Source organism: Otolemur garnettii, unplaced genomic scaffold (genome assembly GCF_000181295.1).
Source record: "Otolemur garnettii isolate 467f Iridium unplaced genomic scaffold, OtoGar3 scaffold00007, whole genome shotgun sequence".
Classification (NCBI taxonomy): domain Eukaryota; kingdom Metazoa; phylum Chordata; class Mammalia; order Primates; family Galagidae; genus Otolemur; species Otolemur garnettii.
In genome coordinates this window covers 37,715,350-37,728,162 of record NW_003852402.1, presented here as the reverse complement: position 1 = coordinate 37,728,162, position 12,813 = coordinate 37,715,350, and the positions used below count along the sequence as shown (strand labels likewise).

The window sequence follows — 12,813 nt, the reverse complement described above, 5'->3', positions numbered from 1 at the left end:
CTCTGAGTGGTTGGAGCCAGGACAAGTATATAGAATACAAAAAATAGAGGTTTGAGGGTTAAACTGTACGAAAGAGGGAGGGGGAAGGAGATTGGGGAGCAGCAGCCAAGGTAGTTAAGAGGACGCCCAGCAGAAAGTTGTGGCCTTGAAACTAACAGAGGAGAGACTTTTATGAAGGGGAGAGTATTAAACGGAATCAAAGGTAGAGAGAGAAGAAGCAGGTATCTGAGAGGTTGCCCGCATGTTTAGTAACGAAGAGGTCATCGGCGACCTTTCTCAGGACAGTTTCAGGGAAGTGGATTGGAGATGGCGGAGCCAAATTGCTGAGTGTGTGGGATTTAAGTCTGTAGAGATTTGGGAATGTACAACTTCTCAGAAGGTGATTTATGATGGAAAAAAGGAGGTAAAAATTAAGAAGGAGGTTCATGCTTATGAAGTTTTTTGAATCACGTCAAAGCTGCACTTAGGATGATTTAAAGAGTATTTATCTCCATACTATCTCTAATATTGCATGATTTTAATATTCTGTTTAGTTGCTTTCAAAAGCAGTACATGTTATCAACAGTGCATGGGATGAGAGCAGATGCTTTAAGTAAATCCCGGCTAAAGGAATCAGAACATATTAGATGCATTCGTAAAGAATGGAGTCACGTAGGTTACTCTGATTTCAGCTTGAGAATCACTCCTTTAAAATTTTCTTTTCTCCCTTACATTTGTTCCACAGTGTGAAAGTCCAGATGACACAATTAAACCCTGTGAGGCACATCAGAATAAATTTCCCTATGCCAAGAAAGAATGCTCCATTTTGTACAGCGACGTTTTTGCTTCGTGTCGCAATGTGGTAAATGAACACTTTATTCTCAAGATGGTAGAGTTATGGCTGTATTTGTAATATCAAGATGAAGGGGAAATATAATTCAGTTACCCATTGGCATTTTAAATGTAAGGCCAAGCCATTGTTAGGAGGATATATTTGTTTGTTTTTTCTGTAGAAAAGATGCACTTTAGTTGGTTGACTTTCTCCCTCTGTGTCATTTAACAGTGTAAATTCATGCATGATATTTAAAAATAGAATATAGTAATCTGTTTTATTTTATGAAACATTATTTTTATATATTATTTTATGCTGAAGGGCATAATTGTATTTCTTCAGAGAATATTGTGAAATGGACATTCTTTCCCTCAACTCAAAGTATAGTTGAAAAATATTACTAATAGGGTGGCGCCTGTGGCTCAACGGAGTAGGGTGCTGGCCCCATACACTGGAGGTGGTGGGTTCAAACCCAGCCCTGGCCAAAAAAAAAAAAGAAAGCAAAATATATATATATTACTGAGAGCACATTTTAAATGGGTTTAGAAGTACATCTCAAGAAGGAATGTCATTCATTCAGAAATTTAACTTTCTATACTCCTTTATGGCATAATAATTTTAAGTTCTGATAGAGTTTAAAAAATAGTTTAACATATTTCTAAGAATCAAGTGACACTGTATTGCTTACCAAGATATGCTAGTAGTTGTCTTGGAGAAACACCCTTGTGGGATACGAGTTTGGAGCTAAGTTGGCTGCTTTTTTCTTGGAACACCATTTTACTTGTAAGAACAAATGGCAGATAAATTAGCTTATTCAGACAAGTGTATAAATTTGGTTATTCAGACAAGTGTATCTGGCAGATATTTTCTTGAAAATGAGTGAAATGAATCTGTGACTTCAAGGAAGACACCTGAGGGTATTTGTTGCCCTTGATAAAATTGGAACTTTCAAGTGAAAATTAGAATTTGGTAAAATGTAGATTCACCCCTGTGAATCTAAGATCATAACAGTTATGAACACTTCTGTTTTTCCAACTATTTAAATCCTGTGGGACAGGATTTTCTTGATATTCTTCAACTCAAACTAAACAAAAACACTGCCGCAGACCCCAGTGACCCCTTAGATTCACCCCTGTGAATATTTAATGAGTTTTCTAATGATCTAGGTGGTGATGTTAATGAATGTGACTCTCTCCTGTTGCCCATAATTGAATGTGTTCACGTTTGGAAGACCTGCCTAAGGGGGTAGATTTTCTAATTGACTCATGAATGATGTTACCAAGTTATGCAGGACTAAAATAACCATTCAAATGGCAAAACAAAGGATTTTAATGTTTTGAAGTATAAAAGGTTTCATATTTCACATGCACAGAAGTTTTAAGAAAGTGACATTTTTTGAGTTTTGATATAGTATCAAAGAATGCCACGATTATCTGAAAAGGATGTTAAAACACTTCTGTTTTTCCAACTGAGTGTGGGACAGGATTTTCTTGATATTCTTTAAGTCAATCTAAAATGAAACAAATGCATTGCAGCAGGTCCCAGAGACGCAGACGTGAGTGTCCCGTTGGGTGCTTTGAAGCAAGACATTTAACAGATTTCTGACACTGTGAAACAGTGGACGCGCCTTACTGTTTTTTTCTGTTTTGGTAAATATAGATATTTTTCACTAAAAACTTACTATTTTTGTTAACATGTAATGTGCTCATTACTGTTATTTTTTAAATGCCTAATTTTAAATACTGAACACAGTAAATATTGATAGGTATAATCCCATACACAAGCTTTCTTTGGGGATCTCAATAATTTTTCAGAGTATAAAAAGCTTCTGAAACAAAATAGTTTGAGGAATGGTATATTAGACGCGCACAGGCAAATGAGATCTCTGTTTATAAAAACACTGCTTTTGCTATTTTTCAGTTTCCAAGGGTCATACCTTGTCAGCTGGCATCCTGAGCCACAGACGCTGCTGGGCTTTCCTCCGTGTCTTTTGAAAAGAAAAATTAACTCAGGAGCTGACCTATAAAATAAAGTACAAATTAGTGATACCAAACTCTGCTTTCTAAAGGGTTCGCTGCCATTTGTTCTTGCAAGTAAAATGGTGTTCCAAGAAAGTTCCAAGCAGCCAGTGTCAATATATTAATTTTTATCAGCTACTTAAATACAATGCAAATAAAGTAAACTAATTAAGTAAATATGAAGACTTTTTTAAAGCTTGCAATTACCATTCACAGTCACTACAATGTCACCCAACAGGAGGAAAAGAATAAGAAATAAAATAATGTAAAAGTACAATTGGAACCAGGATATACTTTTCTGTTACTGCCACGTGAATATGCCTACGTGTATAATGAAAGATTAACTTCCAAAATTATTGATCTGTTATTTTGCAGATGTTGAAATTATATTTATTCATTAACTGCATTATTTGTTTTGCTGGTTCTTTGATAATGACATTTGCCTAATATATTTTCTTCTCCTTTGGGCAATACAGAGGTGTGAGGTATTAAAAACTCTCTCGGGGTGGTGCCTGTAGCTCAAGCAGCTAAGGCACCAGCCACATACACCAGGGCTGAAGAGTTTGAATCCAGCCTGAGCCCGCCAAACAACAATGACAACTACAACCAAAAAATAGCCTGGTGGTGTGGCAGGTGCCTGTAGTCTCAACTACTTGGGAGGCTGAGGCAAGAAAATTGCTTAAGCCCAGGAGTTTGAAGTTGCTGTGAGCTGTGACACCACGGTACTCTACCCAGGGCGATAGCTTGAGGCTCTGTCTCAAAAAAAAAACACACACAAAAAACCCAACTCTCTGGGTGGCAGTGTTAAGCCAATATTATCAAATTTTGAAAACATACCAGTTAGTTTTATTTTAGAGGTGTTAACTTTTAATCATAGTCAGGACCTTATTGAAATGAAATCATCTTTAACTTCATTTTTCAGATTGATGTTACTTCTTTTGCCAAAAATTGCCATGAAGATACGTGTAACTGTAATCTCGGTGGGGACTGTGAGTGCCTGTGCACTAGCATAGCAGCGTATGCGTACAAGTGCTGTCAGGAAGGACTGTCCATCCACTGGAGGTCACCGACTGTCTGCTGTGAGTACCTTGCTCAGCACGCAAGTGGGGACCGTATAAGGTGGTCCATACTAGTGGTGTTTTACCATAGAACTAATGCCGTAACACTCAAGAAAATAGCATTAATTTAAAATGACCACATTTTATTTTACTTTGATAATCTTAAATTATAACGTGTCAAAATATGTATAAACTGAAAAAACTGAGGTATTTTTTGTTCTCTGACTGCTGTCACTGTGCCACTTAACATTGAAATTATTTCCATACCGTCCTCAGAGAAATCGCTTATGATTTTGATCCATTTATGTCTGTAAAAGTTCACTGCCTCCATTATAAGAAACATCATTTTTTAAAAGACACCTGAATTTTCTTTCTGATTTGAGTTTTTAAACTTTGAATTTACTTAGGTCAGTGGTAAGTCATCTGAAGAAAGGCTGGGATTTGGACGCGTTCAGTGGACATTTTTAAATTGGCAGACGTGTTTGCCCACCTTTAAAATTATCATGAAATTTAATCAGTTATGACACATCACTTAAAGAATCCCCTTTTCTCAGAGAAAGTCCCTAAATGTGATGCCATTTTCTGTGCTTTCATGTAGCTATTAGTAAGTCTATGGCCGTATCTTACTGGCATTGAGTTAAGTGGTCAGCTCCTTACACAGTTTAATATTTATTGTTTTTTTTCTTTTAGCCCTTGATTGTGAATATTTCAATGAAGGTATGTGGCATTTCAATAAAGAATATCACTATGATAGTCTATTGGATGTGTTTTCAGATTAAAAGTTCTTGAATAAATTGTGTTGGGAACAAACTATAAATAGTTTATGACTTGCAATACTGTAACTCCACCAAAGTTGTTAACTTCTAAAAGTTTTCTAAATTTATAAATATTTGTGTTAAGATCTATTCTCTAAAAAGTAGGAAAAAATATATAACTTCTGTCCTCAGCATTTGAATAAATAAATAAATAAAATGAGTCAGTGAAGTTATGAATAGTTTTTTTTGGGCAAAAAGGATAAAAAATGTATACCAAATCCGTAACTTTTATCATTATTTAAAATATGAACATTATTCATATTCTTATAGTTTGTGGTTATTTTTAGCTGATAGATACATTGTGTATGTTTGTGGGATACAATACAGTGATTTGAGACCTGCCTACATTATGGGAGGATCAAATCAAGCTAGTTAGCATATCCTTTACCTCAAATAGTCATCATTTCTTTGTAGTAAGAACATTTAAAATCTTCTCTTTTAGCTAGTCATCCTTAAAAAAAACTGCAAATGTTGTCATTTGTGTCAACATGGATAAACTTAGAGGACATTTTGCTAAATGAAATAATCCAGGCACAGTGAAACAAATACTATTAGTATCTGATCTCACTTGTACGTGGAATCTAAAAATATTGTGCTCTTACCAGTCCAGAGTGAAATGGGAGCCACCCGAGGTGGTTGTTGGTTACCGGAGGGTAGTGGGCAGGGACAGGGGAGGTGTTGGTCCAGGGTACAAAGTTTTAATTAGCTAGGAGGAGTCAGTTCTGGTGATGTAATGCTCAGCATGGTGACTAAGATCAAATTGTTATTATGTGGTAGAAATCAAAGAAACCCATACAAGTGCAATGATAATAACATAAGGAATTTATTTTGCCATCAGTAGGCAATGATATTGGCATATTACCAGGACAGGAACTTAATCATATGATAGTAATGAAAACCTCCTATCCTCGTGAAACATCCAGATTTTCAATGAGAAATCTGAGAGATTTTGCCTAAAACCAAGGCATATGTAAAGAGAAACAGACAATTATATCCTCAGTGAAAATGCCAAAAGATAGCAGAATTGGAGTTGGCTTTTTGTCAAGTCTAGTTAGGAAGGCACTGACACCAATTCCTAATTCAGACAAGTGAGAGGATGTAAGGAGGTGTCATTTTGTCAGTAACAGGACAAACTCGGGACCCATGATGGATGGGTCAGTTAGAATAATAGTTACAGGAAATCTAGGCCAAGCAACTGATCTAACACACTTCAGAGTGGCTTAGTGAGCCCGGGAGAAATTGTCAGTTAGTTACTTTTAGAGAAATGGAGATGATTAATTAAAATGAAAATGAGATTTTTAACTTTTGTGTGTTTTGTCACATTTGTGGAAGTTTCATAAAGGAGAATAATTCAATACATTTTCTGTTCAAGATTTTCAGCAGATACACACATACGCATCCCCCCACCCCTACTCCACAGTAACCCTTTGGATTCCATGATTAAAATGCAATTGATTGCCTAGTCACGATACAATCAGTAATAGTAAGAGCTTCTGTCCTGTTCGCTACTTTATATCATATAATTTAAACTTCAAAATGTTATGACCAATATTTTATATCAACAATTTATTATCACCAACACTCCACAAAGGAGATTGAAGCACAGAGAGATTAAATAACTCCCAAAGTCACTTATCCAAAATGTGGCAAATTGGGATTTGTAAGCAATTTAACCTCAGGAAGCCCATGAGCTTGACCTCCATGCTGAGGGGTCAACACATCCGAGTGCAGGGATGGTCACCTCACGTTGTTATCACATGCTCTGTGTAATGTGCACAGATAGCGACTTGAGAAAATGCTTCAAAAACGTTCTCACCCAGAAATCCCTGTCTCACCCAGTGGTGCTGGGGGAATCCCCGTCTGTGCCTTGCTGATATCTGGCATGTTTTTTGCAGATCCATGGACCCAGAAGCAGAATTTTCTTGAATCTCTACCTCGTGCTACTCAGTACATTTTGCTTTCTGTCAATAAGTCTGTTCTATTTCTAGCGACGGCTCTTTTTTCTAATATATTACAAATTCTTCAAACCAGTTCTTCTTGTTTCATGTGTGAAACTGCATTGATAATATAGAGGGTGAACAGGAGGCATTTGGCCTTGATGAGACACTGACCGTCCCCGTGGACTGGTGGGAGAATTTGTTTCTAATGATCAAAGTAGTGGGAAACTCATCAGCATACCAGGAAAGTAAGCGTCCGTAAAAGTAATGCAGCAGTGAGAGGCAACCAAACAGGAATATAATATAGTGGAGGTTGTTGACAGTCATGATAAAACAGTGGTCTCAGATGATTCTTCTTAATTTGTTTCAATCCACATAATTTCATAACTATTATAAACTTACCTGGTCATTTGTTTTTAGAAATTTATAGCTGACATATTTCTTCCTTTAATTATTTGCTTACACGCGAAACATTATGTTATTAAGCAATCATATATTGCTATATAATTTAAAGCAAATGCAGAAACAACTAATTATGATTCTGTAGGAAGAAACATTTAAAAAGTAATAGCGGAGTTCAGAGGTTACCACTGGGATTATTTCAATAATCTAAGTTCAAAGATTCTATATAATATCTTCATATTCATTTTCATGGAACTCCCTGAAAAGGTAAAGTTCTGGTTATTATTGCTGTGAGTGAGCAAAGACTTCAATGTCCTGTTAAAAATTGCAAGTTTTAAGTTCAGAGTGATTTTATTAGACATGATACGCTTATTTCTGTGTCTAAAGAATCACTGCAGGAAATAATTGCTTTTAGTAGATGGTGAAATTATACTTCCCCCTGCAGAAAATTAATGATAAGGTCAATGACTTTTGTCTTAGTTGCTGGTGAAAATAGTTCAGAAGCAAGACAGCAATTAACTGGGAGTCAACTCCAAAGCTTTAGGTTTTTATACAAATGGATTTCTCAGACGGAAAGTGTCTCTCCAGGCTCCAGGTTGCTGTGAGGGGCACGTGCAGCTGGGAAAGAAGATTCTGTTTATTTGTCTATCTCCTCGCTCATTCTTTTTAATTATTTATTTAGTTTTTGAGACAGTCTTGAACTCTTGCCCTGCGTACAGTGCCATGGTAGCATCATAGCTCATAGCAACCTCCAGCTCTTGGGCTCAAGCAATCCTCTTGCCTCAGTTTTCCTATTTTAGTAGAGACAGGGTCTTGCTCTCACTCAGGCTGGACTTAAGCTCCTGACCTCAAGCAATCCTCCCCTTTCAGCCTCCCCGAGTGCTAGGATTATAGGCATGAGCCACCATGCCTGTCCTCTCCTTGCTCATTCTTATGTTGACTATTTATGAGGTGCTGCAAGCCCTCCAAGTGTAGTTGTATACATATCTTCTCCATGTTGAATCAGATCTGATTATAATTTACATATTCATTGACTGATTTATACATTATTAACACATTTATACAAATCTACATCTTTATAAATTGAAGCATATTTGCATCTCAGATGTTTGTATCATTTTCTTCTTGTCCTTCCTAGGAAATGAGCCATTAGGTGGTGGATACTAGTAATATAATTTTTTTTTATCGACTGTGCATACATTGGTATGCACTGTGTATACATTGGTGGTAGGTCCTCTGCTGCCAGGCTCAGAGAAGAATCCTCCAGTTCTTTTGGAGCTCCACCTTGATGTGAGGACAAAGTTATCTCAGCTGAAGGTATCAGAGTCCTTTGTGAAGCTCTTTTCCTCATGGCTTATGAGAGTCCCCAGCGGCACAGTGGTGACCTGTCCCAGATTATGAGCCAGTGGAAGGAGATAACTTGAGCCCCTCTGCTTTTCTTCTGGGTCTCAGGATGAAAATTGTGTCTCTCATTCTCCTTCTTACTTGAAAGACTTCTCATCCCTCCAATCCAATTATCTCTTCCCCTTTATTTAGACCTGATCTTCTGTCCTTACGGGGAAAAATCTAACTCTTACAATCTTTTAATTTTTTTTCATCCCTCTTCAGGGTGGGCTGGGAAAGTTACATTTTCCTTGACATAAAAAGGAGAGAAGAGGAAAAGAGATACATACTGAGGGGAATAAGATGCACCTTTTATGATAACACCTACCGCACATTTATCAACGCTTAACACAACCGACAACACAAATACACACCTGTACCCCTGTTAAAAGGATCCACCTCCTAATGGTGTAACTTAATTTTTGATGATTCAGAAGAAAACTTAAAGTTTTATGATATCATAGTTATATTAAAATCATTAAATGGCATAGGTACTGAGTTGAAAGTAAACTGACCTCATTATTGTGAAACCTAACACCTAAAATTTGTTGAATATCAACGAACTTATTTGTTATTTATATACTTATCTTTACAAGATGAAATTAGCAGAACAATGACTCTGACTGAGTCTCAGGTTTGCTTCTAGACCAAAGAGTTTTACTGTACTAAATGCTTTTTTTTGCTTTCTATGGAACCATGTAAGGGTATAGGAAATAATAGCATAAATAAAAAGTTTTTTTTAATCATACTTTCTGTTCATCTTCATCTTATTTCTCTTTTTATAGACATACTTCATTGGTGAAATTTAATAATTCTCAGAACAGTAAAATGTATCATGTCATGAACTATTTTTTTTCATGCAATGCAGCTGACTACAGAGAGCTGATTTTTTAGAAGATTATAATACCTGGCCATTGATACAATTAGACTTCTTATATTTATTGAGGATAGATTAGACTCTTGCAGGGTTAGAGCTGAAGGTTACCGAGACAAACTGTTTCATATAGGTGAGGATCACTTTTTGTGATCCAGAAAGTTTAGTTAACCTTTCTTTCCAGCTCTGCTTTACATGTACATGAATATAAAGAAGCATATACATAGGGTACCAAAAACTATATACACATTTTAAGAAATGAAAACTTATTAAAATTATAATACTCAATGCATACTGATAACAAAAGCTGAAGTCATGTTTGAATTCCTCTTGTAATTGCAGATGTGACTTAACTACAATTTTAAGATAATTTTGTCTTTCTTAAAATGTGTATTTTTTACTCACCCTTTGTGTATATCCATATACATATAAACTTATATGTATACATAATCATGTTTATATGTGTTTAAATATACATTTTGTAAATAGGTGTGTATTTATTTTAGATTACAGTATTTTGAAAAATTCAATTATTTTCTTACAACTGATAAATTTTCTTGGAGAAGCTCTGTTTCAGTTGAGATGACCTGGGGTTTGATATCCATCTGAAAGGAGTGTGTTGGGGTCTTCAGTAAAACTTAGGAAGTTTTCACTTATGATAGTCTCCAGTAGGGCTTCCATAATTTGGGGAAAATCTCCTTCAACAATCCCTATTATTCCTATGTTTGAACACTTCATGGAGTCTCGTAGTTCTCTACGCGCCTGTTCTGTTTTCTCTCTCTTCTTTTCTGCCTCTTTGGATACCTGGGTTAACTCAAAAACTTTATCCTTTAGCTCGGAGATTCTTTCTTCCCCACGGTCTAACCTATTTTTGAAACTTTCTGCTGCCTCTTTACGTTCCCTAATTGTCTCCTTCATTTCCTTAAGCTCTGCCATATTCTTTCTATATTCTACAGTCTCTCATACAACTTTTGGTTCTGTCTTTCCATTTTCTCATTCATTCCTTTTATTGTATTTATCATCCATATTTTAAATTCTCTCTCTGTTAAATCCACTAATTCTTCATAGATGGAGTCATCTGCAGTAGGTGCCTGTGGTCCCTTGGAGGGGGAAGGTTTGCTCTGTTTTGGCTTTTCGTGTTGCCTGAGTTTTTCTGTTGGTTCCTCCTCATGTGTCCTTTCTTCTTGTTCGTGTCTTTGTCCTCCTTTTTCCTTCTCGCCTCCTCCTTTGCTTCAAATTACCTTGTCTCAGAGCTCCCTTCTGCCACAAGCTCAGTCCAGCACCTGATAACTTTTTAATTGCTCAATTTTTTGGAGTTTTTTGTTGTTAGTATTTATTTCCTTCAAATGACACATTGAAATTTTAAAATCCCATGCCAATTTATAATTCTTTTACTTATGTTATCTAGGACTTGGAGAAGGACCATATATGCTGGCAAGTTATGGGCAGACTGGCCTTATTCTGGGTGCCAATATGACCAGTAGAAGCATTTTCTCTTTGCTAAGAAGTAGTGTTCATAGTGATTTTTTTTTTAGTTTTATGATAACTCCAGGCCTTTTCAAAGAGAAGACATCATGTAAGTATAATTGAAAATAAGAATTTAGTTTTCCATGTACATTTTTATATTTTTTTCATTTAGCAAATATTAACTGAGATCTAATATGTTTGTGTCAGTGTTCTAAGTGCCCTAATGGTTATAAAATAAAATATGACATTGTCATATGAACCAGCTATATCCCATATAGAAAGTCATTTCTTTACAGGCATATATATGTTAGAATTGCGATTGTTTAGTTGAGTTCTTGATGCTAACATTTCCATAGTATTAGTCACAGAACTAAATTTGAAATTTTTGAAAATCAATCTGATTACTAACATTTGAAGGATTTTAATGCCAGATAAAAAGTAATAGAAAAAAATTTTGATTTAATATCAAAGAAATTAAATATTGAGTGCAAATCAGAGTGTAGATAGCCACTGTGTCTGTTTCAAGTCTGTTATGCTTCCTTGACCTTGTCTGTCTTGGTTCACTAGTACCTAGAACCTGGCCCCACATTAACTCTGTTTGCAGGAGCAGGGCTGCACCTGTTGTGTCTCTCTGGTACCTGTTCTGACAGGTAGTAGTTTCCTCTCCTGGCCCAGTGAAGCTCAGGCTGCACTGTTTCTGTGTAGTCTACCCAGAGCCATGCAAGGCATGTTGTATAAGCTCAGGAAATAGTCACTGACTAACTGAATCTGACTGAACATTCACTTACTCTGAGATATTGTCCAGTACTCCAGTCAGAATGAATTCTTTCCAGTAAAAACAACTCCCTTAGGTCTGAAAACACCTATCATAGTCAAATTTTAATTTATGGAGCTTATATATTTTTTTCCTTTCTTTGTCTCTTGCAGGGCTCAAGTTTTTAGGACATAATACATGCTTTTGAAATCATATTGAATTAGAGCACTTCATTGTATGATTTAGAATAACTAATCCTTTTATTGAAAAATCTGAGTAGTGTTCACTTAAAATCTCAATTAAAAATGTTATATCATGAGTTCTACAGCGATAAAGAAAATTTCCAAAGTACATAACAAGAAAGGATGGTACTTCTTCAAGCCTAATTGCTCATTAGCCATTTGATCATCTTCTGGGAAATAGGCAATATTGTGAGCAAATAGTCTTTTCTTGATGCAGTAAGATCTTTTGCAGGAAAATTTGCTTGTTAACAACCTGGTGATGTTGAAATGCATCGCACACCTAAATTGATGTATTTTTCTATTCTCTTACTCTTTTCAATCATCCAATTTAGCTGTTAGCACATTTTGTTCATTAAAAAATATTAAAGCTTGCAAATGAATGCAAATCTATGTCCAATTAATTATTTGATTAATTGTATAAAACTATACATTCTGGGGTCCTCACTGATATTTCTTTCTTTTTGACCCAAGAACATAATACTTGTTTAAAAATTAGAACTCACCAGTCTGATTTTTTTTTGAGATAGCATAGTTATTCACTGCATTTAAAGAATTGATTTTTCCTTTAGAGATTTTCTACCTCACATCTGAAATCTTTGAGATGGATGTTAATTATGGTCATTGTGTGACACTATTTTATAAACTTTATAAATATGTTTTATAATGTCAGTGTCAATCTTCCTTCTCTTGAAAATCCAGGGAATTGTTAAATACACTGCTCTGTGTTTTCCAGCACTAGCACTTGTTTCCCTGGAATCTGCTGAGAGGCCAAACTACTTTCTCTATGTCCACAACGATGACACTCTTAGTTTGAAGCTGTGGGAGGCAAATTCAGCCTTTCATCGGAGAGCAACATTTTTTCACCATCAAGGACTCTGGATTCCTGGTTACAGCGCATTTGAACTATACAGCAAGAAAGGCTTTTTCATCACACTCACCGATTCCAGTGCCAAAGCTTCAAAATACGATGATTCTGAAGAATTTAAACATTCAAGTAGCTTCAGTATAGAAGGTATGTTTCCTGAGAAATTCAAAAAGGAAACACATAGGAA

General features: G+C 35.8%; 1 protein-coding gene across 1 annotated transcript in view; it reads left to right on the top strand.

Annotated features, from left to right (window-relative positions):
* The window catches only part of OTOGL (otogelin like), a 154,454-nt gene that overhangs the window by 82,872 nt on the left and 58,769 nt on the right, over positions 1-12,813 (top strand). Inside the window, exons 29-33 of the mRNA XM_003783387.1 lie at positions 725-841; positions 3,752-3,908; positions 4,578-4,604; positions 10,707-10,874; positions 12,495-12,773. Of these exons, the coding sequence (XP_003783435.1) occupies positions 725-841; positions 3,752-3,908; positions 4,578-4,604; positions 10,707-10,874; positions 12,495-12,773 (748 nt within the window). The remainder of the gene's footprint in view (positions 1-724; positions 842-3,751; positions 3,909-4,577; positions 4,605-10,706; positions 10,875-12,494; positions 12,774-12,813) is intronic.